General features: G+C 39.6%; 1 protein-coding gene and 1 long non-coding RNA gene across 2 annotated transcripts in view; one reads left to right on the forward strand and one right to left on the reverse strand.

The window, feature by feature from the left end:
• b4galnt4a (beta-1,4-N-acetyl-galactosaminyl transferase 4a) overlaps positions 1 to 27,544 on the reverse strand; it is a 153,352-nt gene that overhangs the window by 26,000 nt on the left and 99,808 nt on the right. Inside the window, exons 7-8 of the mRNA XM_026176454.2 lie at positions 25,608 to 25,675; positions 8,251 to 8,329 (exon numbers count right to left, since the gene is read on the reverse strand). Coding sequence (XP_026032239.1) covers positions 8,251 to 8,329; positions 25,608 to 25,675 — 147 coding nt within the window. The remainder of the gene's footprint in view (positions 1 to 8,250; positions 8,330 to 25,607; positions 25,676 to 27,544) is intronic.
• Positions 16,308 to 16,899, forward strand: LOC145430207 (uncharacterized). The gene is made up of 2 exons (XR_013910669.1): positions 16,308 to 16,639; positions 16,728 to 16,899. It is a non-coding gene; the product is annotated as an uncharacterized LOC145430207 (long non-coding RNA).

Here is a 27,544-nt window from a genome sequence, read left to right on the forward strand (position 1 = left end):
GCTGGTTCTGTGGAGAACAGCTGGTTTATTCTCCTGCCTTCTATCTCTCTGGTGTACCTCCTCAAGCGGCTGGCCAAGGCTGTGAGTCTTTGCTTGGCAGTTTCCAAGGCCTCAGGTATGGACAGCTTGCTGTATTTCTTAGGCACCTTATTTGTCGCACCTTTCTGCAACTCCGTTAGTTGGCTAACCTCCCTCCGTGCTACTTTGATCTTGCCCTCTAGCCTCCTTCTCCATGGAGGGTACTGCCCCTTGTCGCTGTTCAACTTGTAGCCAAGCATCTCACTGATCACTGCTGCCGTATTGTAGATCAGCTTGTTAGTGTCGGTAATCGTGGTTGTAGGTATTGCCCGTAGTGCTGCATTAACATCATCTAGCAGACCTTCTGAGGGTACTTCACGTAATCTTGGTAACCGGCTACGGGGGATCGAGGTTTCAAGCTTGGCCATGATCCTATTTTTCAGGTCAGTTCCTCTCGCACTCAACGATCCTTCTCCTATCGCACTTGGGGCTATGTACCCAATCTCGGGTGGGGGTGATGATATCGCCCCCCTGACCTGGCGTCCTGACTCCTCCTTGCCGTAGCATTTGTGTTGTACCTCGTCAATCTCTAGCTGTGAGAGCAGTCCCTTCTTTCGAATGTTGGAACACTGAGCTACTAGTTGTTTCGCCGTCATTGTGGATGTTGGGTATCGAAGAATCCATAGGTCCCTCATCCTATTCATGTAGCCCCTTCCGCCGGGGTTACTTGCGTAGTAGCATTCCAACAACGCCCTGTTTTCGTCTCTTGCCCACCGATGCCTTCTTGTTCCAGTAGCCCACTTTTCGTCAGGGTGCCCTGGTTCCTCAACACCTGACGCGGACCTTGTTGATCCGGGCGACGTCTGAGCCGGCATGCCTTCATATTTATTTGTCTCGCTCATGTCTGCGGTAGGCTCGCTTAGCATAGGGGTCTAGCCTTAGGACCCTTACTGGATACAGACGCCCCAGGCAGGAATATATATACACACACACATATATATATATATATATATATATATATGTGTATGTATATATATATATATATATATATATATATATATATATATATATGTGTGTGTGTGTGTGTATATATATATATATATATATATATATATATATATATACACACACATATATATACACACACACACACACACATATATATATATATATATATATATATATATATATATATACCCTCAAGCTCCCAGGCCTCTGGTAGAGGACCCGAGCTTGAAGGATAAACCGCCCGCAGGGGCGTGCTGGGTGTTTTTATATATATATATATATATATACATATATATATATACACACACACACACACACATACATATACAGTTTCATTCAGCTTGCACAATGTTTGTTTAAAGGGAACAGGCAGAAAGAAGTTTAAAACTTTCTGCCAGTGTACTCCGTGTTGATCATTTTGTCATTGTTTAGTTTCCATGCCTGTTTCCTGTTTTATTGTGTCAGTCATCTGTCTGTGTACATTAGCTTTAGTTCTACTTCCTGTTTCATTAGTTACATTTAACCCAGCTGTGTTCTCACCAGTTTCCAGTCATCCCCATTATCCAGTCTATTTAAGCCCTCAGTTTCTCTCAGCCCTCATTATTGTCTCCTGTCTAGTTCAGTCATTCATGTTAAGTTCATCCAGTCTTATAATAAACACTGTGCACTTTCTCGGTCTATCTGCGAGTCCTGCGTTCGGGTCCTCTGTCTCCATTTTCTACACACCCGAATGTGACACTTTATCAACAACCAGCTAAAAATGAGGGGTTCACACCCCCCACAAATTATTAATAGTTTAATAATTTCAGCTCAGTGTCAAAATCTGTCTTGTTGTCAATTATGGTTCCATTACTCTGTCTCCTTTACTCTCCATTTCACTGTGTGTAAGCCCCTCCCACCACAGACTGGAGCTGTAATAAAAAGACAATTTTACCCAAAATTTGCAAATTCTTCACTCTAATGCCCACAAACTTAATGTCCTTGCAAGTGTGAAATCGACTAGGTTGATGGTTGTAAAGAAAAGCAAACAACAAACATATACAGAGATTTCTTCCTTCATCTTTTGATAAAGGACAAAAATTCTAAAGATACGGTTTGTTGACTTTCCCACATAAAACAGTGTTTTCACAAGACTTAGAGGGACAGAGAAGCAGTTGGTGAGAGAGTATAAAGGTAGCATAAGCTAATGAAATTAAACATGAATGCGGGTGACAATGCGCTACATGTTAGCTTTTTTAATGTTGAAACTGTGTGTCATGTGTGGGATGGTGCTCTTTGGGATGTGTCTGATGGAATCTGTGTGATGACCAGTGTTGGTCAAGTTACTTGAAAAAAGTAACGTGATCATAAAAAAAGTAATCCCGTTACTTTACTGATTACTTATTTTCAAAAGTAATTAATTACTTAGTTACTTTTTAAAAACACGATTTACAACCTGAATAGGTGATAAAGCGATAGATCTTTCAGCACAATTCTACTTTTTCTGCATAATCCATCATACAAAATGTAATCAAATGGAAAAGTCCCTTTTTAAAACTTGTTTTATTAGTTTTAATCTTTTAACTTTATGCATCAAGCAAAAATTTAATTATATGCAACATTCTCTGACTGGAAGAAATTTGTTTAATATTTAAACCTATTTTCTGCACATTCCAGCACATAAAATAAATATATATATATATATATATATATATATAAATATATATATATATATATATATATATATATATATATATATATATATAAATATATATATATATAAATATATATATATATATATATATATATATATAATATATATATATATATATATATATATATATATATATATATATATAAATATATATATATATATATATATATATATATATATATATATATATATATATGTATATTTGTGTTTACACTCACTCTTTCAAATAGATGCAAGTAAAACACAGCAGAAAATAAATAAAGTCAAAGACTAGCGGTCCTGTTGCTCTATTTTCACCTGTAAAGCAAGAGTAGGTAGGCGGAGGTTTGCCCTGGTGCAGGTGTGCTGCAGCGGTCAGTGGAAGGATACGGCAGTTTCTCTGTGAGTTTCCCATTGCGTTGTAGCGCACTCGGTGCTTGTTTGGAAGTTTGGGGTTTTTTTTTCGCTGTACAAAGAAGTTTTCTTCCCATGCAGTGAACAGCGGACGCTAATGTTTTTGTCACTTTTTATGGAATCAAACTCAAAGTAAGGTCAGTACTTCCGCGCTTTAAACGCTGCACGCTCATACTCTCTCCCGCACTGGATATATTATCCATTGTTGATCTGCACACAGCTGTTGTCACGAACGGCGCACTCGCTTACGTCACTGTCGTGAGACATTCTCGCAAAAAATTCGCGGTTTTAGTAACCGTTAACGCTTTACTGCCCATCTCTGGTGATGACAAGATGAAAGTCAACATACAAGACAGGAAGAGAGATACGAAGATTAGCTCTGCTAACAGCTTTAATTCCCACTGAGCTTACCCCATGTAAGTGACTGTCCAGAGGTTTTAGTAACGAGACTGACAGTGAGAATAATAATTGGCTATACAGTTCGATTTTCCCAATCATGAGAAAGATAAACGATTCCCACAGAGGAATGTACATCGTGCAATTTTAATCCTCATAAGGAGCAAGAATCACCCTGCAATCATTTAAGTTGTACTTACATGCATTCATACTGTCTTCTTGAGAATAAGACAAATACCATGGGAGTGTTATGATCCCAAGCAATTAAAGACTGTCAGTGTGGTAAATATTATATTGATGTTCTCAATTTTTCCATAAATTCATATGCACTAAATGATTTCTTGGAGTGAAGATGCCAAAAGCTGAAATGTGTTCTGATTGCAATATGGTGGCTTGCACAATGAGGCAAATAACAATTATTAGAGTACTGAATTTGCTGGAAAAACACAAAACAAGAAATTAATTTGATTTACATCAGGAATCTCAAAATTAATGTCCTATTTAAAAAGAGAAATGTAAATATACACATGGGACAAAAAGGATATAAGAAAAAGCTTTAAAATGTATTTGAAATGGTAAAAAGGAGTGAAAGCTTCAAACCAAACTCAAATAAGAAATTGTAAGAAAAGACACACGCAGCAACAGTTTGCTTGGACTGCAGATTTATATGGCGAAGAGAAGTCATAAGCCAGACATTGAGAGGCCTGCATGTGCTTGTGTGATGGTTGTGCCTCTGAATAAATGCAGAATGTGCAGAGTTTGGGTTGACGGGTGTGTGCAGACATGGGCGTGTGTGTTAACTGGTGGGCACTAAATTCCTGCATTGAAATGCCTCACCCCAGCCTGACCATAAACTTGCCATTGCTAATTAAGGCGTGACTTTCTTCTCTTCCTTTCCCTGCGACTCTTTCTCTCAATCATAGCATTTAATGACCAAAGCTTTCCTTCATTCTGTCACAGTGCTAGCAATAGATGTTTTCCATTAGGCGAGTGGAAAGGTTCTGTGTTTTACTGACAAAGATCCAGATGGTAATTAGGAAAGTTAATGAAACTGCTGCTCACTAAATCATCTGTCATATCGCACGTTCCATTTAAAAAATCCATCACTTTAAAAAACATTTATCTGAAGGAAAACACAGAGGCAGGTATAGTCACTTGAAATGTGGGTTGGTAATGTGTCTACTTACTCTAACAAGTTAACAGTCTCTTGAGATATTGTCCTGCTCTTCCTAAACACAAAGTTGTTTCCACCCCCTTGAGGAACGAATAGTGAATTCTGAACCTGTCTCTTCCTGTCTCTAATGCTGTTTATGTTCCACCTCCCTGCAGCTATTTTCCCTAAATCGTACCCACAATGAAATGGAAGGATGCCAACACAGGCAAAACAAGGATTTTCTCTCTTATTTTCTAACCAAAATAGAACGTTCAGATTGTGCTTGTGTATTATTCACTATTTACTCCACCTCATTTCTTCAGAGGAATCGCTACTAGAGAAATAAATTCCCCAGAGGAACGAGTCCACCTTTGGCCATACAATCGCCGCTTCCCACAGAACATAGGAGAAAGAGCTGTGAATCCACGCTATCTGTTGTTTAACAAATGAGCGCCTGGGTTCCAGTGGATTTATGTGAGTCCTGGGCTTATGCTGTTCTAGGATGGTCACGGTAAATCTGCTATTTTTGTCAAGGTGTGAAATGTATTCCACAGTTAAATCACACACAGGGGCCTTCTTAAGACAGTGTACCAGACACACCACACATACACACAACTACACATACATTCCTCCACACAATCTTGAGCTCCTGCATAACTTTTATGTGCTTCATTAAATTGTTTCTACTAGTAGAAACCCACATTGACAGCCTCATGGGTAGTTGGCTAACAGGCAGAAAAAGAAAGAACAAGAAATGGAAAGAGAGAGATGGATTTCCATGTGGCCTTGATTCATTAGTAGATACAGTCACATTACCTGTATGTGGATGACTGGCAAAGTCTGTTAAGAAAGAATACCATAAGGCAGCGGTCCCCAACCTTTTTTCGGTCCGGTTTATGCCCGACAATATTTTCACGGACCGGCCTTTAAGGTGTCGCAGATAAATACAACAAAATAAAACTAGTACCGGTACCAAAAAAAAGAAGATTTATTATATATAACACATGTGAAAAGACCCAGGAAAACCGAGTTAACGATAAAAACGATAACAAAATAACGCTGAAAACCTTAAACATTTCACACCTGAGCCTCAACTCTCGCGGCCCGGTACCAAACGACTCACGGACCGGTACCGGTCCGAGGCCCGGGGGTTGGGGACCGCTGCCATAAAGTATAGAAATACTTCAGATAAGGGCTTTCAGCACATACCGTTTATACATTCTTCTTACTTTTTCTTCATATTTCAGGTCAAATTTATTTCTCCTCATCTTTCATTTTACTTTCATTTTACATCATCTACATCTACCGTCTAATGCCTAATTCTATTACCATTTTGTTCCCCTTCTTCCACTTTGCAGTAGGCTGATCTCCAAGTAATGGTCAATACCATTACTTAATCTCCTCTAATACATGAAATCAAGAAAGAAATAACCTTGTCTCTGTTGTCCTTTGTATGCTGCTAGAGGTAACCACAACTAGACATAGCCACAGCATTCTGCAGATTAGCTTTAAATCATATACTATACATGTTTTGAAGATGGTGTAATTAACATTTCATATAAAACAAAAAAAAAAATTATGTGTAATGCCCTAGAGAACACTGTGAGAAACTAATAGGATTTTCTTTATAGCTCCTTGCAAATAGCTATGATATAGTTGCTTGGATAGGGTATTCTCTTTTTACTCTTGTACTAGAGTCTGCCTGCTGCTGGAGTTACCTCAACCTTTTGATCTACGCCAGGTATGAGGATAACATATTGTTGATTCCTGCAGTCGCTGGGCGGCAATGACAGTCATCCCTCTAGGGATTATTTGGTGCACTGCGAGGGTTGGCTAACTGTTGCAGGCATAAATGAAGGTCCATTAAAGTGTTTAACAGTCCACTTTTTTTCCTTTCCCACTTTCTTTAAAGCAGTGGATTAGTGCGGTATATTTACAGTTCACAGAAGTTTGGCCAAAGGAGAAAAAAAACCCGACTGTGAAAATCAAATTAAAGCCAAGTGGAGAAACAGTTCTGCATCAGGCTATACCCCATTTAAGTTAGAACCCCTGGCAGCAACGGCACGGCGGCCTGCTTGCCACCATTGTCTGACACAAAATGACAGCACAGTGAGGAGATGCAACTCATGCTATCTAAACAACACCCCTGCCTGATTCCTGGAAATAGCAATTAATTACTCAGCTAATTTAAAGCAGCACCATGCTTGTCCTTAACAGCGGAATAATAGGACTAAACACATTAGAAGAATGAACAAGCTTAAAATATCTCCACAATGCATACATAACACTATACATTGATGGATCCCTTTGCAGAGGCACATATTTCTTCAATTTACGAGTAGCAGTCAGTAGCCCAGTAAAAAGGACAACACTGTATTTCTGCAGATTTAACTGAAATATTCTCCACTATTCTCACTGTCAACTCAGTGGCAGCATATTCATAACACACTCACATCAATGACCCAAAACATCCCACAGAACCTGTATAGTACTGTGACCTGCCAATAATGGATAACTTAACTGCTTGTGTGAAATATTGCCAGTAGACTGAAAAAAGGAGAGATCAGAGTACAATACTGTACTTTATGAGCACCATTCGGTAACATTGGTGTACTAGTGTTTGCCATTGCTAGCAAATGTGGTAATGATTAGCAAAATGGGAAGTGATTACCTTTTTTCTTTAAATAGAAACTAAAAATATGACAGGACAGTAAAGTATACAATCATGCAGAAAGTAACAAAATTGATTTAGTAAAGGAAAGCAACCAGAGGCTACAGAAAGAGAAAGAAGCGCAAAAAAATAAAACAAATTGTTAACCTTGAGGGTAAAAAAAACCCAACTTCTATTTAAGAAGAGTTCAACTCCAAGAGTACAGCTGCTGTTCTTCCTCTTATAATGGTCACCATGATGAAGATAACCTGAGGCTTATTAAAAGATTCATTCCATACGCACACAGCAGTGATCTCTTTTTATCATCCGCCTTCCTACTCAAAGTACAAGCTCACACGAGGCGTATGGGCTCTCGTTTGAAACTTCATCTCGAAATTAAGCCTCACTCATCTCTTTGCTTCGCCTGAGGTGCAAAAAAACCAGTGAGTGAGAAATGGTGCAGAGCAGAATCAAAGTGAAAGAAGCACAGAGCAAAGATGCAAAGAAAGGAAAAGCTGAAGAGTGATGACAGATGGAGGACTGGAAAGAGAACAGTTAGAGAGATTTTATGTGAGTGAAGGCTTTATGCCTTTTAGGAAAAGCCAGTGCACCAACAAGCTGGGCATGTATTGGATAAAGTTGTAGTTAAAGTGGACAGATGAATACACTGAAAGACTAAGAAATGCAAAGTAATACACAGTAAAGGAGGTGAAGGTTAGCTTTCGCCTTCAAACATTTCCTTTCATTCTTTATCTATTCAGTCACTACTCTGACACTGTTAAACACAGGGTACAAGTTAAAACTAAATGGAAATGTTCCTGTCAAAGGGCAAGGTTTTCACCAGACAACTGAAGCAATTTTCATACACATTTGTGTATTTGTGAGGAAAAAGATGTACTCAGAGAGGCAAAACCACAGAAGCGGGGTAGGTACACTTACCCCAACCTCTACGTGATCCGAGCCCTTGTCATCCTGCTTGTGGAGAATCTCAAAGTAGTATCGTCTGGATGAGATCAGACTAGAGGGGAAACAAGGAAAGAGCAATTATTATTATTAGATATTGAACATTACATATATATATATATATATATATATATATATATATATATATATATATATAGGGTCAATCTATCTAAAATATGCTGTCCTACAGGCAAGAAGGCAAAAAAAATGGCAGTAAGCCACAATCTAAAAATCCTCATTTCCTGAATTAATCACGATCGATGCTGTGCATTAATTAATATTTTGCTCTTATGCTCCAGTATTTCTCTGAAACTCCTGGCTAGGCTAAGTAGAGGACTGATTTAAAGTTTTACTGGGTATATTTTTTCTTACAATGTGATAATGCAATATTTCAGTTTTAAAAACACTTCATGGATAACAGGCCTCCAACTGTTACTGCGTGGGAGACACCAAAACACTGCTGAACACATCATTACCCCTCAAAACACACATGCACATTAGTGTCATCATGCATATGTATCTATGCGTGGACTGTGATAAGTATTTCCTCCTATGATTTCTGGTGTTATCTGCAGTCATCTCCACCATTTTTGTGTCGTGTGATTTGCTCAGATCTTTCTTTGTTTCTGTTTCCTGTGACTATTTTCTTTGATGTTTTCCCTTCCTTTTCTTCTGTCTCCCGTTTGTCTCCTAACACAAATACAAACTGATTTTCTTTGATGAAGTCTTTGTTTTGAATTGAAAATAGCCTGACAAAAGCAGGACGGATGTGATTTTAAAAAATATAAGGGAAAAGCAAAAGGAAATAATTTTGTTATATGTGATTCTTGACACTATACCCAAGAGGAATCATGATAAGGATGCACAGATACTTCCGAGGAGGTAAGACAGGTTCTTAGAAGCCAGCTGAATGGCTGGAATAAGATCCAAGCCATCAATATATATGACCCACTGATCAGCAGATACACAACTGGAATACAAAAATAATAATAATAATAAAATGGTCGCAGGAGGAGACAGATGCCACTGACATCAAGACACGGATACTCCTCACAACGCACTGAGATCTCCACCTGAAGTCCAACACCCTGAGGCTCTATGAACAATGGAAAGAGGGAGAGCGAGCATTAGTGAGTGTCAGAGCCACTATTCAGGATGAAATATGGATGCATCCATAAATACATCACGAAGATAGTCCCCTGAGATGAGCTGCTCCAAGAGTGTCTCAAGCAGCTGAAGACATAACAGGAACAGGAAGAGGAATGGCTTTGTGGAAAACCAAACTGCATGGGGTGTACCAATGACAGACAGAGGAAGTGACTGACATAAAGAAATCCTACCACTCGCTAGAGAAAGCCTGCCTAATGGACAGCACAGAGTATTTGATCATGCGAGTAGAAGAACAAACTAAGGATCAGATCCATGGAGGCTTCAGTAGCCATAGCAGACAGAACCAAGGTTGCAGATTGTGCAAAGGTACCCCGGAGATTATCCAACACATTGTAGCAGGGTGTAAGATGCAAGCTGGGACAGTGTACAGGAATATTTGTGGCTCATATGAACTAAAAGTCCTAAAGCGTCCATGGGAGACACTGACAGAAGTGGTTGAGAAGAACAGGGTTAAGATCTTATGGACATGCTGCTCAACCAATCAGACATAGGACCAGAGGCCTATACTTGTGATAGATCTCTGGAGACTAAATCTCCAAAAAGTTGATTCTGTTCATCTGGACGTAGCGTTTTGTGGGAGAAACGTTTCGTCACTCATCCATGTGACTTCTTCAGTCTCAGCTGACTGCAGGTTTCCCCAGTCTTATAAACAGTACATTTGCATAATGACTGAAACCAGCCCACTGAAGGAAAAATGGGCTGGGAGGTCAGTTCCTTAATCTTAATTATGCAAATTCTCATGACCATTGATCAACAACCACTGACCAAAACCCTGCAGACTAAAGTGATCTCAGTGGTAACAGCAGCATTAGGAGCTGTGACCACCCCCAAACTGGAAGACTGGCTCCAGCACAACATCAGAAGGCAAGAATTTGATGCACAGTATCCAAAGTCTCATCAGTGTATCAGTTTGTCCAGGTATCTGGACAAGAATTTATACATATATGTTTAATTTTGATCTAAACGTTGCCCTACTGTAGAGCTATAATTGAAACAACATGTCTTGGTTGAATTTAGGTGGAATTGAGCATATATTTTACAATTTAAAACACCCCTTAACAGTTAGACTGTGTGTGTGTGTGTTTTCATTTCTGATGTTGTTGACCGAGTTGAAAGAAAAGGACAAAAGCTGAAGGAGGATGGTCACGTGTCCCCCCCCTCCCCATGCATAAACGCCGCTGCATCATCCGGCTGCCCAGCTTTCTGTAACCAATAAATCATTGCAGGTGCACGGGAGCAGTGACAGTGTGCTAAGGTCACTCTCTCATGAATAGGGAATATCTCTCTGTGCTGCTGCTAAAATGGCACTCAGAAAAGTAAGTGCCACTTTCAGCTTTTGGAACCCTGCTTGCCCTCTCCCAAACGATTCAAACATCACTCCATTCATAACCCCGTGATTTACGCTGAGCTGTGATTAAAATCCAAAGACAAATCTTATATTTAACTCACCGCTGTTAAAACACAGTGAAAAGACCCATCATGGTTAATGTTAGATATGCAGCAGGATTGAGTAATTGAGACTTGAGAAGAGACCAGTAGGCAATAAACAGTGAAGGATATCACATGAAACTATTACAATCAGACACCAGTTTTAAAAAGGGGAATTTATTAGAGAAACTAATCTCCCTGTCCTAATTCTACCAAATATCATTTTTGGTTAACACATGCCATCTTTTATTTTCCCCTGACCAACCTGGCTTACTAATCAATTTTTTGGACTTTTAGCATATCCACTTCACATCTGTGCCCAAACAACTTGAGATCATTTTAGAGAATATGATCCTATTTCCCGAACCTTCATTAGATTGTCTACTTAAGCCTATAATCTGACTCGATCTGGGGGATAATTTAATATGAGAACAGAGAGGATGCAGCCTGCCGCCACAATATTTCTGTATTACATTGATTAAAGATATGAAGGACAATCACATTAAAATAAAAGCTGAATACAACATACTACTGCCTGTCAACGTTTGACATCTCTTTCCTTTAGCTCCACTCTTACAGATGCAAGCCTATTCACGGCACACTTGTCCGGCACAGGTTTGCTTCCCTTACTAGTTAAAAGAAGCTAGAAAAACCAAACACACAGAGAGACAGCAGATAAAACTATAACTGAAACAAAGGCAAAGTAAGACAAAGAAAAAAAAAACGTATCACACAGGGAAGCAAATAATGGAAAAATATGAAGAGAGCAGAACATTAAGTTTTATTCACGTACTTTTCTGTCCCTTGTTTATCTATTCCCTTTATAACTTCACAGTCATTTTGTAGGCCATTTCACATTTGATTTGTGTAATTTTGTTCCACTGTTCGTATATTTGTTTACCCATGAGAGAATAACTGTTGGCAGCTTTCGGCTTATAGCTATTTCCTGTTTTAAACTTTACATAAATTTGTATCTTTGCCTTGTTTCTGTTTTCAGTCTGGTGTGAAAAATATGAAGATTTTTTTTTTGGGGGGGGGGGGGGAATAAAGAACCGGAAAAAGATTTGAATCAAGAATAAGTCTTCAAAAATGAATATGACAAATTATGATGAAAAGAATTTGAGATACTTCAAAGTGTTTTATAAAACTGAAAGAACGCAACAAAAGATGGAGAATGAGAAAGGCAAACAAAAGAGCATAGAGGAACAGTGTAGGAGGACTGGTCACACCAATCGTGATGGATGATGAGGCAGGCTCCGGACGAAAGAGATGAAGTGACAAAGACACAGACGGAAAGAAAGATGAAGAAGAAGCGATAAATAGCAAATGAACTGAAAGAAAAAAACCCACAGGGAATTATAAATGATTTTTTGAAGGAAAAAATACATTACAGTGAATACCACTGATCACTGATCGCATCCTGCCAGAAAAGAAAAGGGGAAAAACATTAAAGAACAAGTGAAGGGCAAATGAGAGATTTAAGAGGAAAGAATAACTATTAGTGTGTGACTCAGAGGATGAGTAGAGGACACAAAACAGCAGTCTAATTGCCTGACTAATTGGGGTCTTTGTTTCCAGTTTCCCTTCATTGGGCTGAATGGATAGCGAGACAAAGAAACTTGACTTGGCTGGATAACAGAAGAACAGACTGTTGAAGATAAATACAGAGAATATCTTGAGTGCCTGCCGGGTATCTGCTACCTTTAAAGTATAAAATATTTATTTGCCATGAAATGTATAGAAAATCCTCTCACAGAATCGTACAGAAAAGTGTTGGACCAAAGAAATACTCTCACACCAGCAGACTGACAAACACACACACTCAGAATTACTGATCTGGTTTGCAGTGAGCAGAAGTGAAGTGAAATAAAGGCAGTATACTGTCCTCCCCTGGTTAATACCCGTCCTCCTTCTCCTATTGTGAAATCATGACACACTCTCCAATCTGCCAATGGCCACGGCAATTTCCTGATTCTACTTTTTCAATATCTCTTCTCTTTTTCAAACTCAATTTCTCATTACGCTATCTGACTGTCACCCTGTCCCCATCTCTCTCCCTTGCCCGATTCCTCCCTCTCTAATACCCACAGGTGGCCTTTAAAAAAAAAGACCCTTCTCGGTGAGTACACTTCTTTAAACTACATTAATGATACCAGTGTTTAGAGCTGCCCCAAGGAGGCCCACAAACTTCACTTTTCTCTCCTTGCGCTCTCCCCTCTTCATTCCATTTCTCATACATTCCTCTAATCCATCAGAGAGCTATCGCGCTGCTCTTCCCTGCAGCCTCAATAAATCCTCTTTCTTCCATCCCCTCCCTTCGCTCTGCCCCTCTCCGTTCTCCTTCATCCCCATCCTCTTTCCCCATCTCTCGCTCCCTCTCTTTTTCGTGTCCGTCACTTCTTTCTGGCTCTTCTCACAGAGTCTCCTTTTCCTTTATCTACCACATCCAATTCCCCCATATGTAATTATCTAATACAACATTATAGCATTACTTTCTCCAGTGCCTTCCTCCCCCCCGTCCATGTGAAGAAAAAAAAAATAACTACTGGTGGGAGTATTTGTGCTGCGCTAAAGCAGATGCTTTTTTGATCACAATGAAGTGCAACTATAATTATTACACTGCATCAAGGTAAATCTATAGAACATGTACAAGTGACTGAAAATTTATCTGCAGCTAAAAGATATACACGGATAATTCGTGTGATATTTTATGCCGTTTTTTTGTAAAGTCACAGTACCCACTATTTTAGTGCCATAAACACTCATTAATGCACCAAACATGCTTTAATCCACACATTAAAAAAAACTACTTTAAAAAAATCTACCATTTGTTGAGCAGTGCAGCAGCCTGGCTGTTTCAGAGATGCTCTGATCCTGGCCACACTGACTTGGATCTCATCAAAACCGTTGAGGTCTTTAAACTGACACACATTGCCTGAACCCAACTGAGTGTTCTCTTTATGTCTAATAAATGCCAGATATTTCTCATCTGTTTTAATATTCATGAACGACTTTCACAGAGTTTCACATACTCAGAAAAAGAGTACAAGAAGATCAAACACTGATTCCTGCCTCACCTTGGCACACCTGGCCAACTGTTAACCTGTTAAAAGTGTCAAGTTTTCAGTTTCCAGTGTAGAAACCATCTGACAAGCACTCTATATAGAGCTGACACCTTTAAGCACAGTTGGATTCAGTTTATTAACAGGATTTCATAGCAAAACAAAAAATATATATATTTAAAAAAACTAATGTGCTAATGATGTGTCAGAATTCTTTTCTAAATACTGATCTCTTCTTATCACATGCTGAAAGATCCTGGATATTCCAGTCAATTTCCAAACAGCTTACATGTCACTTTGCTGGCTGCTCAGTATGTAAAGTTAGACTAACCTCACCCTTCATCAACATGACTGTCGGTCGCACTCCTGCATTACTGCCAATCAGATGTTAGTTTCTGCAGTTTTACACAGCTCAAAGTACATCAACACCCGAAATTCATTCTGATCAAACCTAAGCCACTGCACACTTGAACAGAAAGAAACTCTCGAGCAGAGATTTGCATCTCAGCAGGCTCCCGTCACTCATAGAAACAGATGGTGGAGTAAAGGCCCGAGGGAGGAAAGCAGGACAGAGAAGTCACGGCAGATTGTTGGCAAACAGCTTCATTCTAGTTCAACTGTTACAGGGTATCAGCCAATTACTATCAGCAGAAAGAGGTTAGAAGGTCCTCACACGCAACCAGGGCCATATGTGCACACAAGGAAACAGAGGTCACTTACATACAAAAAATAAAATAAAAATACTAAGAGATCCCAACTGGAATCAACATCGAGTGTCTTAACGAGGCAGCAATTTTGGAGTGATATAGCAGCAATTTATAGTTTTGATTGCTGTCGTACTTCCTAATATGAAATTGAAATTGAACAAAGGTTCAATTTGGCTGAAATCTGGTGACCATGAAGGTCAGAGCATATCATTCAAATCTTTTTTATACTTATCAAACCATTCAGGAACTCTGCTTCAGCCATCCTGGATAATACCACTCCCATCAGGTTAAAAATGCTTCACAGGAAAATGGTAATCACTCATAACATTCTTTTATTGATTTTCAGTAATACGTCCCTCGATGGGCAAAAATGGATCAAAACCACGCCAGAAAAAAAGTCTTTCAGAGCATATCATGAAAGCCAGAAGATGCAATGCTCAGCTCGCGTGTGCGCTAAATCTGTATTCCTATGATGTCATGTGCAAAAATCTCTACACTTTCCTCTCTCAAAGTACTAAAATCTCTTCACCAGCTAATAGCCAACAGTGCTTAAATGATTCAATTATAGATACTGAGAGATCCCATAGAGAAATAACTGGTCATTCTCCACTAGGTTTCACTCAGTGTTGCTGCAAAAGGTGCAGTGGACTCTCTCCTCCCAGTTACTATCAGTCCTTGAGGTTCTTTACCAAGTCATGCATATAAACAAAACAAAACAAAACTATTGAAATAGAAGTAAAAATGCAAAGGAAGAAGAAAAAAGGTGGTAAAGAAGAAGTAAAAACAAAAAATCCATCACATGTCACATGTGTACTCACACAAACTGAAGAACAGATCCATGTGTCTTTGGAAGATTTGAGTGTGAATGGCATTTGGAGCTTATGAATTGAATACTGCTCCTTCTAAATGCCAAATGTGGTATCACAGACAACCTTAGAATCATTTTCGACCTTTGCTTCTCATCACATCACTGCCAAAGTTCAGAAACAACCATTTCTGATTCGAGGCATTACAGACTGAAGGAAACGATTCTCAGCATTCTGCATTCAACAGAAGGTTCACACTAAAAGTTAAGGAAACAGTCAGTGTGCCAGGGGCTGGTTCTGTGACCCAGCGTTTTCTGTTATTTTTTATTGTTGATTTCTTATGTTAATATTATGTTAAAATCATGTCCTGTTCTTAAGTTAAGGGTAGAGTTGAGTTGTTTTGTATTAGTTATTTCAAAACTTTAAGTTCTATTATTATTAGTTTGTCTTTGTTAAGTTTTAGTCTGGTTTATGTTTTTTCTATGTTCCCCTTGTGTCTCTCTCCTCTGTGTCCCTCTCTCTCTCTTACTCCCTCTGTCTCGTGTCAAGCTTGCGTGTCCCAGTTCATGTCTCTCCATGTTTCCTGTTTTATTTTGAAAGTATTGTGTTTCTCTATTCAGTGTGCTTAGTTATACTCTTCCCCTGTGCATCATTATGTTCGTTTGTGTTAGCGGTGTCTCACCATGTGTTTGCACTTTCCTCATTACCCTTATGTGTATTTAATCTGTGTGTTTACATTCAGTCTTTGTCAGGTCGTCGGTTTGGTTTCATGTCTAGCCACACCATGTCTCAGAGTCCTTCTTACTGATCACGTTCATGTTCAGTTTATTTCATAGTTCCATAGTCGCATGTAGCTGTTTATGTCACGGACCCAGTTCCAGGGATTCGGGGTCCGTGAGCAGTCTGGACTACTATTGTAGTTATTATCATTATTATTGTGGTTATTGTTATTATGGTTGTGTCTGCTGTCCTGTTTTCCGTGTTGGTGTACTGTCAGGTGTTTATGGGTGTGTGCATGTGTGTGAGGGTGCGGTCGTGGCAGGCACTTCTAGGCCTGGTGGGTGTGGCCATGCCAGCTGACCGGTCCCACCCAGGAATCCACACACACCTGGCGCCGATCAAGCCTCGTCAGAGGAGCTTCAAAACAGTGTGGCTGAGAGCTCCTCGACGCTGGATCGTTGAGTGACTTCCCGTCAGTCTTAGTTTATCGTGCAAGGTTAGTGCAAGTCTGCCGTTAGGTTTTGTACTCACGACTGCCTTTTGTATGCGTGTTTCCTCAGGAGGAATTGTGGCGACCAGGAGGCAGCACACGGACAGTACACAGGGAACGGAGACAGAGCACGGAGCACGGGATAAAGGAGAAGACACGGAACGGGAGTTGGGATCGCACGGGGAATTTATTATTGTTTGGATTGTCACCACTGTAAATAAACGCACTGCCTTCAGCGCCAAGTCCTGCATTTTGGGTCCTCATTTCTCACATGCCCACGGTCTGCCAGCCAGACCGTGACAGTTTAGTTCCACGTCCTTGTCTCTCATCCCAGTTTTCATAGTTTATTAGTTATTACCCAGTTTAGGTTTTCAGCGTTTTCAGCCAAATAAACGGCTCGCCTTTTGCTTAAACCATAGTTTGTTTCTCCAGTGTCTGCATTTGGGTCCACTTTCTCACTCCCACACAGACTGTGACACAGTGTTTGATTAAATTTTTGCAATGGAACTTTTACTTTAACTGAAAAATTTCAAACTGAAAAAATGTAAATACTTTAACAAATTAAATAAAAATACAAATCACAAAAACTAAATGCACCAAAAATTAAGTGAAACTTTTTTTTCACATCAAAACCACATATAATAAATATACACATAACCTTTTTCAGTTCTTTTCAGCGTACAACTACCTCTTCACACTGTTGTATTTGTATTACAATACCTGTTCTGAACTTCTTAAATTTTGTCCCTGAAACTAATAAAAACTGAACTTTTTCAAAGAAATACCGTGAAATACCCCAAATATGCAAATCTACTCTGGAAACTAATAAACTAACTGAAAAGAAAAATTCTAATTCAATGAAAAAAAAAAATCAAAGCAATAATAACTTGTGGTGCTGGCAAGATTTTTTTCAGCAATTAAAATGATATTCCGATTCAGCAATACTGCCACATACAGATTTACAAAAGCAAAGAAATGGATGAGCCAGACTAGCAGCACAATAGCTCCCAATAAAAAGGAACACAATAAGGCACCACGTTTTGGAAATGTGCAAATGCAAATGCAAAAAAAAGTACATGTCTGAAAACAGGATAATAAACTCATGTGACTAAAGGTGGTGAGTTAGGGTGGTGAGTATCTTTTATGATCCATTGGGTTTGGGCAGTGCATCAATGCTTGTGTATCTCCTGGAGGGCAGGAAAATCACCTCTGAAGTGCGTTGCATTCCTCTACGGTGCAGTTTTTGTACAAGATGATACAGCAGCACAGCAGGATGCTTTCAATGGAACTGAGAATGCTGGAGCTCACGCTAAATTTCTCCAGGTGCCAGAGGTTGTACAGGGGTTGTTGAGTCTTCCTCATCATATTATTGGTGTGCATGTGGACCGTTTGGGATCCTCTGTGATGGTCATCTGAGGTTCTGTTAATGTAAACGGGGTCATGCTCTCTCCTTGTCTGCTTGAAATCCACGATCAGCTACTTGGTCTTATTAACACTGAGGGCAAAGTTTTCTTGGTTATCAAGAAACCATTGTGTCAGATGGCTGATCATCCATGGTTATACCCATCATACTACTTCTAATCTTCAACTAATTGCCAATCACGTTCCAATTTGAGAGCCAAAAAATGTTCTAAAATCGAGCAGAGCAGCAGCCCAGCTCGGTCTGAATTCAGGATGGTTCAACTTATAGAATTTTAATAAATGTCAATCACGCCCTGGTGTTGTGTGTGCAGCCTGAGGCTCTGTTAGCGGTTTCAGAGAGACGAGATAGTGTTGACAGGGTTATCCGAGTTCCTTATCTGACTACTTCACTGTCACTCATCAAGCTGTTGTGACAGCACCTAGCAGGCACTGCCAAACTATCAATTCACAGCAGAGGCGGAGACAGATAAAAAATTATCTCAAATTGACACTGTTATTCGATTAAAAGTCAAAACAACATATTCTGCTGGCATCAGAAAAAAAAAAGTTTTTTGTGCTTCTTACTTTGATTTGATGTTTTTAAAGTTTGATTTTAAATGCACAGAAATGTAACAACAAAATATGTTCTATGTTTAGTGTCATTTGATTAAACACAGTAGAGCACTGCTGACTCAGATTCTGGTGTTGAAACTCCCCGAGTGTATACCAAGAGGAGGAAAACACCCTGGATGGATCACCATCACAGGCAGAAAACGAGAGAACCTGCGGAAAATCCACCAAGACTCTGCAAGAACATGCAAACTTGACACAGAAAGAGCCTAAACAGCAGAACCTTCTTTCTGTAAGGCAGAAAATGAATGTGGGGACATAATAAAGAAACTGGAGCTGTCAAATGTTTTCTATTGTTCTTCACAAATAAAAGAGTAGCTGTCAAATGATGATCAAATATTATTTATATTGTGTTCCAAAAAACGAGCATGTCACCAGAAATCTAAAAATTGGTTTTAGTGGTGGTACTATAATTCATTTGATGATATGCTTACACAAATCCTTACTTGGATCTATTTCAATGAGGAACTAAAAAGTGTCTTGAAAGCAAGGAAAGGGCTGAAAGAGAATATCAACACCCTCCATTTTCAAATTTTAATAAGCTTAATCATATTAACCACAAATACACCCACTCACTAATAGCATGAGTCATCACCTCCAGGAGTTGATAGCCAGGTGGTGTAGATGACTGTGGATGACATCTATTAAAACTGCCACCTAGGATGAACTTCCACACTTCATGGCAACAGGAAGGCCAACATGTGAGAAATACATCATTCCAGCTGGTCTTTGAACTGCGTGCACACAGAGAAAGCATTCCTACTTCTTCCCCTTTTACTGCTTTTAATTCAATGTTGCACTGTTATTGTCACTATGACACGAGGTTCAGCAAGAGAGAAAGAGTGGACCACAAAAAACGAGCAACAAACGTGAGCGATCCTTGAAGGGAAAGATGTGGCAGATGAAAGCACGTTATCCAAGATGACTACATGTTTGATTTGATCTGTTTTATGTGTGCCTGTCCATCTATTTAAATATGCTTAACTCTGTGGATGTACGTTTTCTAGTTGCAGTTGCCTCTGATTGCATTGTATGGAGACCTCCAACAGCCAAGTGAAGAGTTTAAAGTGAACCTCTCAACAACAATATGTTTCATTCTCTGACAATATGATTCAGCCCTGCAGCAGCCATTAGTCACTGTTCACTCAACTCTACTACAATCTGCTGTACAGGTCCAATGAACCAAGACATATAAATAACCACAGTCCAGAGTGTGAAAAAAACGAAACAACCTTGCTAACGTAGGAGTGTCTGTGTTTCACTCTGCTCTCCTCTGTTCAATTACATTTCTGACGGCTGCTCTCTGTTTGGCTCCGTTCTGCTCTGTACTGTTTGACTCTTTTAGACTCCATTTTAATATAGCGCTGTCTCATTCCATCTAGTTCTGAGCCCACTATGAATAAAACCAAGAACAGCAGCAGTGTGAGAGCTGTTTTAAATTGCAGTTTTGATTAAGGCTTTGTGCAGAACTTAGCTATGGCAGAATGAAGTCTGTAAATAGGCTCAAATGGCCCTGAACTTATTCTCCAATAACAAATTGTACAAGAAGATCAGGCTGACAAGGGCCTCATGTGTAATGACTTATAATTTTCGCAGTGCCCATCTACGAAATTGAGTGTAATAAAAACCCGGGAACACTGAAATCATTTAGTTTTGTTCGATTATTCCTTGATTTTATCAGGTTTACAGATCTTTGAAATTACCAGGTTATAAAATCTAATGAGCGATAATAACAGCTGCTCACGTCGTCTCTTTTTTTAAATAAAAAATAGACGGAAAGCGATATGTTATTCGCTTCTGCACTGCTAATTTGCTCATTTCAATTCCATCCCATCTAATTTGAAGAATACCTTCTTATGAAGGCATGGCAATTAATCCTTCTGCACAGATTTGCCACGTTTGGGAGGATATCCTGCCACAAACAGATCGAGTGCAATGGTGTGTGAGGGATGCAAGTTGCACGGGGCAGCACAGGGAACATGCGGAAAATGACAAATTAATTTTGTTTTGCTTTGAGGTCCCACAATAAAGCCATTAGCTGCAGAGCAGACTTTCAAATGGTGCAGTATTTAACAAGCACATTCACATTAATGCAGACAGGCCTGTATTTTTTTGCATGCAAAAGTATGAACATGTTCTCTGATGTACACCCACACATGAAATAGCAAAACCGATTTTGTATAATTATATTGAAACTGACTTTCATGTCCTCTTTGACATGGCTCCTCTAAAGCAAGTGAAAGTGAGCAGCTATAAAATCAAAATAGATTTGACTTCAGTTATCAAGCTTAAAAGCGCACAATTTTCAACTTGCTTCATGTCTGGGACGAACAAAATAAATAAATAAATAATGACATGACAGAGAAATCATAAATCACTTTACACATCAAGGCCAGGAAACATTAAACGCTTTCGGAGAGGTAGATGAAGGCAACAACTGCTGTGTGTTAATCATCGTTATATCAGATTTCATTGGGATAGACAATGCGCAGTCCAGCCTTGTTCTCTTGAACACTTCCCCTTGACTGGCATAAGTTAAAAAAAATAACGACAACACACCCAAAATACTTTTAAGCAGATGCAAAATACATTCACACGCAGAAACACAGTAACAGGTCACAAAACTTGAAGTGTCACACTCAAATTCCTCTGCTGCACAACCTTTTTAATGTTCCTGTCATAATCTGCCTTCACGCTTGGTTGCTTTGTTGTTGTCTTGTTATTGTGGGAGACTGCAATATACTTGTCAGACAGGAAAAGAAAATAGAAAAACTTTCAACCGCATCCTTCTGTCTCTTCTTCCATTTCATTTTTGTCACCTCTTTGCTCTCCCTCGTAGGCTGGTGAGCTTTCCGTGCTAACCAGACCCAGTTAATCCTACGCACAGAGATAAAGTAACACTTGCACATACAACATTCATGAATAAAAAGGACTTCAGCATTATGATTTGGTTTTATCCCGTCACAAAAACAACCTACACATAACAAACCTGCCAAAAAACAAAAGCACGTAGGCACAAACCGTGACGATAACCTACCAAAACCTCCAAAGCAAACACAATTTAAAAGCACACACACTGAGGTGTTACGTATGTGTAACTTCCAGCCAAGAACCACACTACCACTTTTTTGTCATGAAGACCTGGAATAAGAACAGACTGTACAAACACACAAGAGACTAAACTGTGTGCGTGGGTATAGCTTTACAAAAAACAAGAAAAAAAATTCAGCACCAGTAACGATGAGAATTCAATATATGATTAGACGCTGGTGTGATGGAGAGAGTCAGCCTGAATAAACTGTAATGTAAAATCAATACTGTAATCAATATAAAGAACGTAAAGTTCATTGTGAAACATATTCCCTGAATGTGTGCCATCTCATTGGATTTTCATAGCTTGGGATGTGGTTTCTTTTGATAATGGAACCATCACACTGGGGATATAAAATGGCAAGCAGGCATGACTGATTTTCATAGTACCATTATTATTTTCAATCATAATATAGAGCTGCGTTTGGAAGTATCATGTTCAGTATATTTTATTTTAAAACTGAATTTCAAAAACAGCTGTATAGTGTTACACAAATGGCCTTTGGGACGGGAATAATCTGGGCCTCTGATTTTTTTATGCATGTTTCTATGGTATGTATGCATGTATTTTTTTTATGCATTGTATGCATCTATGATTTCAAACTTCCACTAGATCCAGTGAGACATTTGTCAGTGTTACCTGAACACCTACACTGACTTAGAGCGTCACCTCAGAGGTCCATTTACACATCCAACCAACACTTCTGATGTTATCACACTGTATGTTCTGTCACTTTCTTTGTTTTTGCTGGTCTGGAGCATTCAGGTGTGTGTTAAAACAATACCAAAGAGTACAGACAACAGCAATGCTCTTGAAGAAGCAATTGTTTCTGCCAATTAGTTGGCGAAGGGTTATATGGTAATTTCCAAACAATTTCAAATCCAGGTGTGGACGTTCCTGCAAATTCATCCCAAGGTCAGACCGAGCAATGTTCAGAGAAATGTTAGAGTCTGAAGGCCTCAGTTAGCATGTTAAACGTTAAAGTTCATGAGAGTACAATTAAAAGAAGACTGAAAATGTATAATTTGTTTGGCTTTCTAGGAGAAAGCTTCTTCTCTCTAAAAAGAGCATGGCAGCATGGTTTAGATTTGACAAGTTTTATCTGAACAAATAGTTTTTATAGCGTCGTTTGGACAGATGAGAGCAAAGTGGAGATGCAGCATCTCCATAATGCACAGTACCAGTTTTGGTGAAAACCAAACACAGCACGACAGCACAAACACTTTATACCAATCGTGGCTCAAGAGTTGGGAGTTCGCCTTGTAATCGGAAGGTTGCCGGTTCGAGCCCCGGCTTGGACAGTCTCGGTCGTTGTGTCCTTGGGCAAGACACTTCACCCGTTGCCTACTGGTGGTGGTCAGAGGGCCCGGTGGCGCCAGTGTCCGGCAGCCTCGCCTCTGTCAGTGCGCCCCAGGGTGGCTGTGGCTACAATGTAGCTTGCCATCACCAGTGTGTGAATGTGTGTGTGAATGGGTGGATGACTGGATATGTAAAGCGCTTTGGGGTCCTTAGGGACTAGTAAAGCGCTATATAAATACAGGCCATTTACCATTATAACTGTCAGGACTGTGGTGGAGGGATCATTATTTTGATTTTTGGTTTCTTTGCAGCCACAGGAACTGGACACCTTGCAGTCATTGAGTCGACAATGAACTCCTTCTCCACTGTCCACAGTATTCTATAGTCAAATGTGAGGTTGTCTATCTGACAGCTAAAGCCTTGGGCAAACTGGGTCATGCAAGAGGACAATGATCCCAAGCACAGCAGCAAATCTACAACAGAACGGCTGTAAAATAAAAGAATTAAAGTCTTGCAGTGGCCCAGACAAAGGCCAGACTTCAACCCAACTGAAAGGCTGTGTTGGGACCTTAGGAGAGCTGTGCATAAATGAATTGTCACACACTTGAATAAACCGAAGCAATGTTGTAAAGAAGAGTGGGCCAAAATTCCTCCAGAATGACATAAGAGATGGATTAAAAGAAAAAAGATTACTTTAAGTTGCTTCAAGTTATTGCTGCTCAAAGCAGCTATGAAAGCTATTCAATCATGGAGAGTATTTATTTATTGCACTCACCGCTTCTGCATTTTGGCTTATTTTTGTTAAACAAATAATTACACAGTGTAATACATCATGTATTGTTGTTCATCTCTAATTTTATGCCCTGGTAAGAACTAAGACAACCCACACAGAATGTGAGCTTTCTTTCTACACTGTATTGTTATAATTGTTCATAACCTAATTTGTTACATTTAAAAGATCCAAGTATCCCTTAACTTCACCCCAAACACCAGTGATTTGAATAATTTAGGCCAACACTTGTGCTTCATTCAGTCGGGCAAATGAGGCAACCCAAAGGAACAAGAGCTTTTAGAATCTGTTCTCCTGCACAATCATATAAACTTAACAATGAGTTCAGAAGCAAAGTGGATGCGGATAAGTGCTTACAATCACAATGCGGCAGATATTATGTTCACTTTGTGAATCTGTGGCTGTCTGTATGTCTCTGTTGTCATAAAAATTGGGTTCTGGAGACAGGTAGTGTAGTAAGAACGACGACAAAAGAAGCAGCTTTGAGTACTTTGTCACCTGTCTATTTGCTTGTCAACCTGAGTCTCACAACCATGCAAGATGGAGTCTGAAAACTTAAAGATCAATATTAAAGGAGAGTTTGAAGATGGGTGTGGCCCAAGAACTCAGTGAGTCATCATGTAAACATTAGGGAGAAAGATGTGTCGAGGACTGGATAGTTTAATGCCTCTCCATCTTACATTTACTGAGAAAGAGAGTACTTTCAGGATTAAGACTGTCGACACCTGAGAGCACTTCTTATACAGTATGGTAATTCATCTATAGATATAGGTACTAGCATGCATACAAAACATGCATAGAAGATCTGCTCTTCAGTCTCCAGGGAACACTTTCTTCTTATATGTGAGAAGTTGTAGTGTAGGGTTGCAGGACCAAGGCTTTCTGTTCTATGTGCCAGTTATTGTTTATAAATGTAATCTTGTCAGATATTGGCTGATGGTTTCAAGTTTGCATTTTGGTAAATGTGTTTCTTCCTTTGCTCTCCATAGGAAGCAAAACCTATACTAGGGGTGGGGAAGTCCAGGCCTCAAGGGCCGGTGTCCTGCAGGTTTTAGATCTCACCCTGGGTCAACACACCTGAGTCAAATTATTAGTTCATTACCAGGCCTCTGGAGAACTTCAAGACATGTTGATGATGTAATTTATCCATACAAATGAGCTGTGTTGGTTCAAGGACACAGCTAAAACCAGCAGGACACCGGCTCTTGAGGCCTGGAGTTCCCCCACGCCTGACCTACACAAACACAACTGTTCTGTACTAGTCAGACTGCAAACAGAAACCAGTACCAAAAATCATGTTCCTTGATAATATCTGCATCTACCTAGAGATTACCTTTATTGCTATAAATTAGGTTGTAGAGTAATATTAATGTGCAAATACAGCAATTGCTGCAGACTGCTGCTTAACAGGTAAAGAGACTATTTAACAGAAACAACCATGGAAGACTAGATATTCACATCCTGACTCTTAGTACATATATGGTCTTGCTAACAGCTTTCAAGTATTCCGAATTGTGTTTAGGTACTTCCCCCTACAGTGTATACAGACTGCATTTTGCTATGATGGCACAAATACACACACACTGACAGGTTTACAAGGTGAAACTAACAAAACATCCGGCAAAACCTTTCCTGGGAGATCCTCCATCAGATTCTTGTGCCCTTTTGGTCTCTCTACTGCTGAGAAAGTGAAATCATTTTGCCATCCTGATACGTGTGTGGTTGTCAGAGGTACTTACTGCACAGACTTCGAAGACTGGGACCTGAACTTGTTAAACTCGCCTGGAGCGGTCCACTCTGTCCCCAGCTGCAATACAGAAGAGACAAGACACAGGTCAGAGAGAAGTCTACGACAAGCTGGAGAAGAGAAAGGGGCTCCACAAGCCTCAGAGCAGTATGAAAAATTCAGTTTGGTTTGCAAATCTTTTTAGAAATCAGCTGTGTGCTAAATAAAATACCAACTTTATCTTCATTGGGTACTGACAGAGACTGGTGTCTCAGTTAGCAGGTGGATGTCCTAAACTTATTTTTAAGTCAGAAATTAGATTGGTGGATCGCAAAGGACACCAAAAGATCCTGACTGCCTCCCTGGTTAGCAACATAAATGAAAAGAAAATGGGAAAACAAGCTAATACATCCCAAAACAACAGGAAGAGTCAATCAGAAGGAAAGTTTGGAAAGGCAAAGTGAGCTAACAAATGAGAACTAATGACAATAAACAGACAGAAATAGAGGAAGTCAGATTCCCTGCCAATGCTGACTCTGAGAAGCCAGCTCATCTAAACCCCTGGGGTTCCTGTTTTGGCCCTGTGGTTGAGTCGGTGCCCATTCATTCTCTCAGCAAGCCAACACAAGTAATTAGGGCCCCTGCTGTTGCTGATCCATAATGAAAGAATGAAACTAAGATCACAGTGGGCATGTCTTTAATTGTTTGTGTTGGCCACACAACTGAGTTTAAGACTGGTCAAAAGACATTGCTGCGAGTGGTGCTAACAAATCAAAAGAGACAGTAAATAGCTGTTGATCCTCAATCTGTGTTACACAATACATGTTCCCAGAGAAAAACATATAGTGATGCACATGCATACACAAACAAATCAAAATGCCAATTGTACAGTGGCATATCTGAATGTGTTTGCTGGCATGAAAGGAGAGTCCCTATGATAATAAACCTTAAAATCATGCAGCCTGTCCAAAGCCAATCAGGCCCCTGGCAATGCTGACGCCTCTGAGAGTCTTTGTGAGGCTACTGAGTAGAGAGGAGGAGGACACAATGTGTGCTACTGTGCTTTCAACTCTGGAGCCCACAGCATCTTGCTGCCACAGTGCATATTCACACCAACATTCCCTTCAAATATTCCTCTGGTAGGAGTTAGGTCACTGAAAGTGAACATCAGGGAAGCTAGCTAACCGAGCACTAAGCAAAGTACTCCAGTAGCTTTGCATTAAAGATGAAGATACATTTGCAAACACCTACGTGAGCATTTACCGGAAACAACTGTAATAAACTTTGTCCTCATATTTTTTGTGCATACTTGAATGTTGTGTGTCAGCTGTTTTTTTATGTTATTTAAAAAAGAAAGACTCACTTCTTATGCTGATAAGCTAAAATCTGCCATGTGGATATGACAACCTACAGAGTGAATGTCCGTTAACTGTAAAATTGTGCTGCTGGATACCAGATGTTCCGGCTAACCGTTTGATCTGTTACACCTATTATTTACAGTTTTATCAGTCACAACAATTCCACACATGCTTCTATTACTTTCGACAGTTAGTAACCGACCTCCATGACAGTTAAAATAACTCACAAGTTTCATATGACTACACAAGGCATTTCTGTAGAAGTGTAAAATCTTTCAAAGCAGAGGAAATTGGTGAAAAATGCAGCACTAAATTGAAATAGTCAACCTATGAGAAGACACTATTGAAAATGCCCCTATTACTGTATTGTACTTGCACGGTTTATGTTATACTCTCCCTTCTTTCAGGGTTTTTTTTTTTTCTGAACATAAAAGGTAAAATAGAAAGCTATCACACAGCAGAGACAGCACAGGAAAAATATCAATCTCACCAAGTTGTGTCATCTAGTGCTGACTCTACATGCAGGAAACCTTCTGAGGGCGCATACAGGAAATCATTAAATTAGATCTCTACAGACATTCGATTTATTTCC

This window comes from Astatotilapia calliptera, chromosome 7, assembly GCF_964374335.1.
Source record: "Astatotilapia calliptera chromosome 7, fAstCal68.1, whole genome shotgun sequence".
Lineage (NCBI taxonomy): Eukaryota > Metazoa > Chordata > Actinopteri > Cichliformes > Cichlidae > Astatotilapia > Astatotilapia calliptera.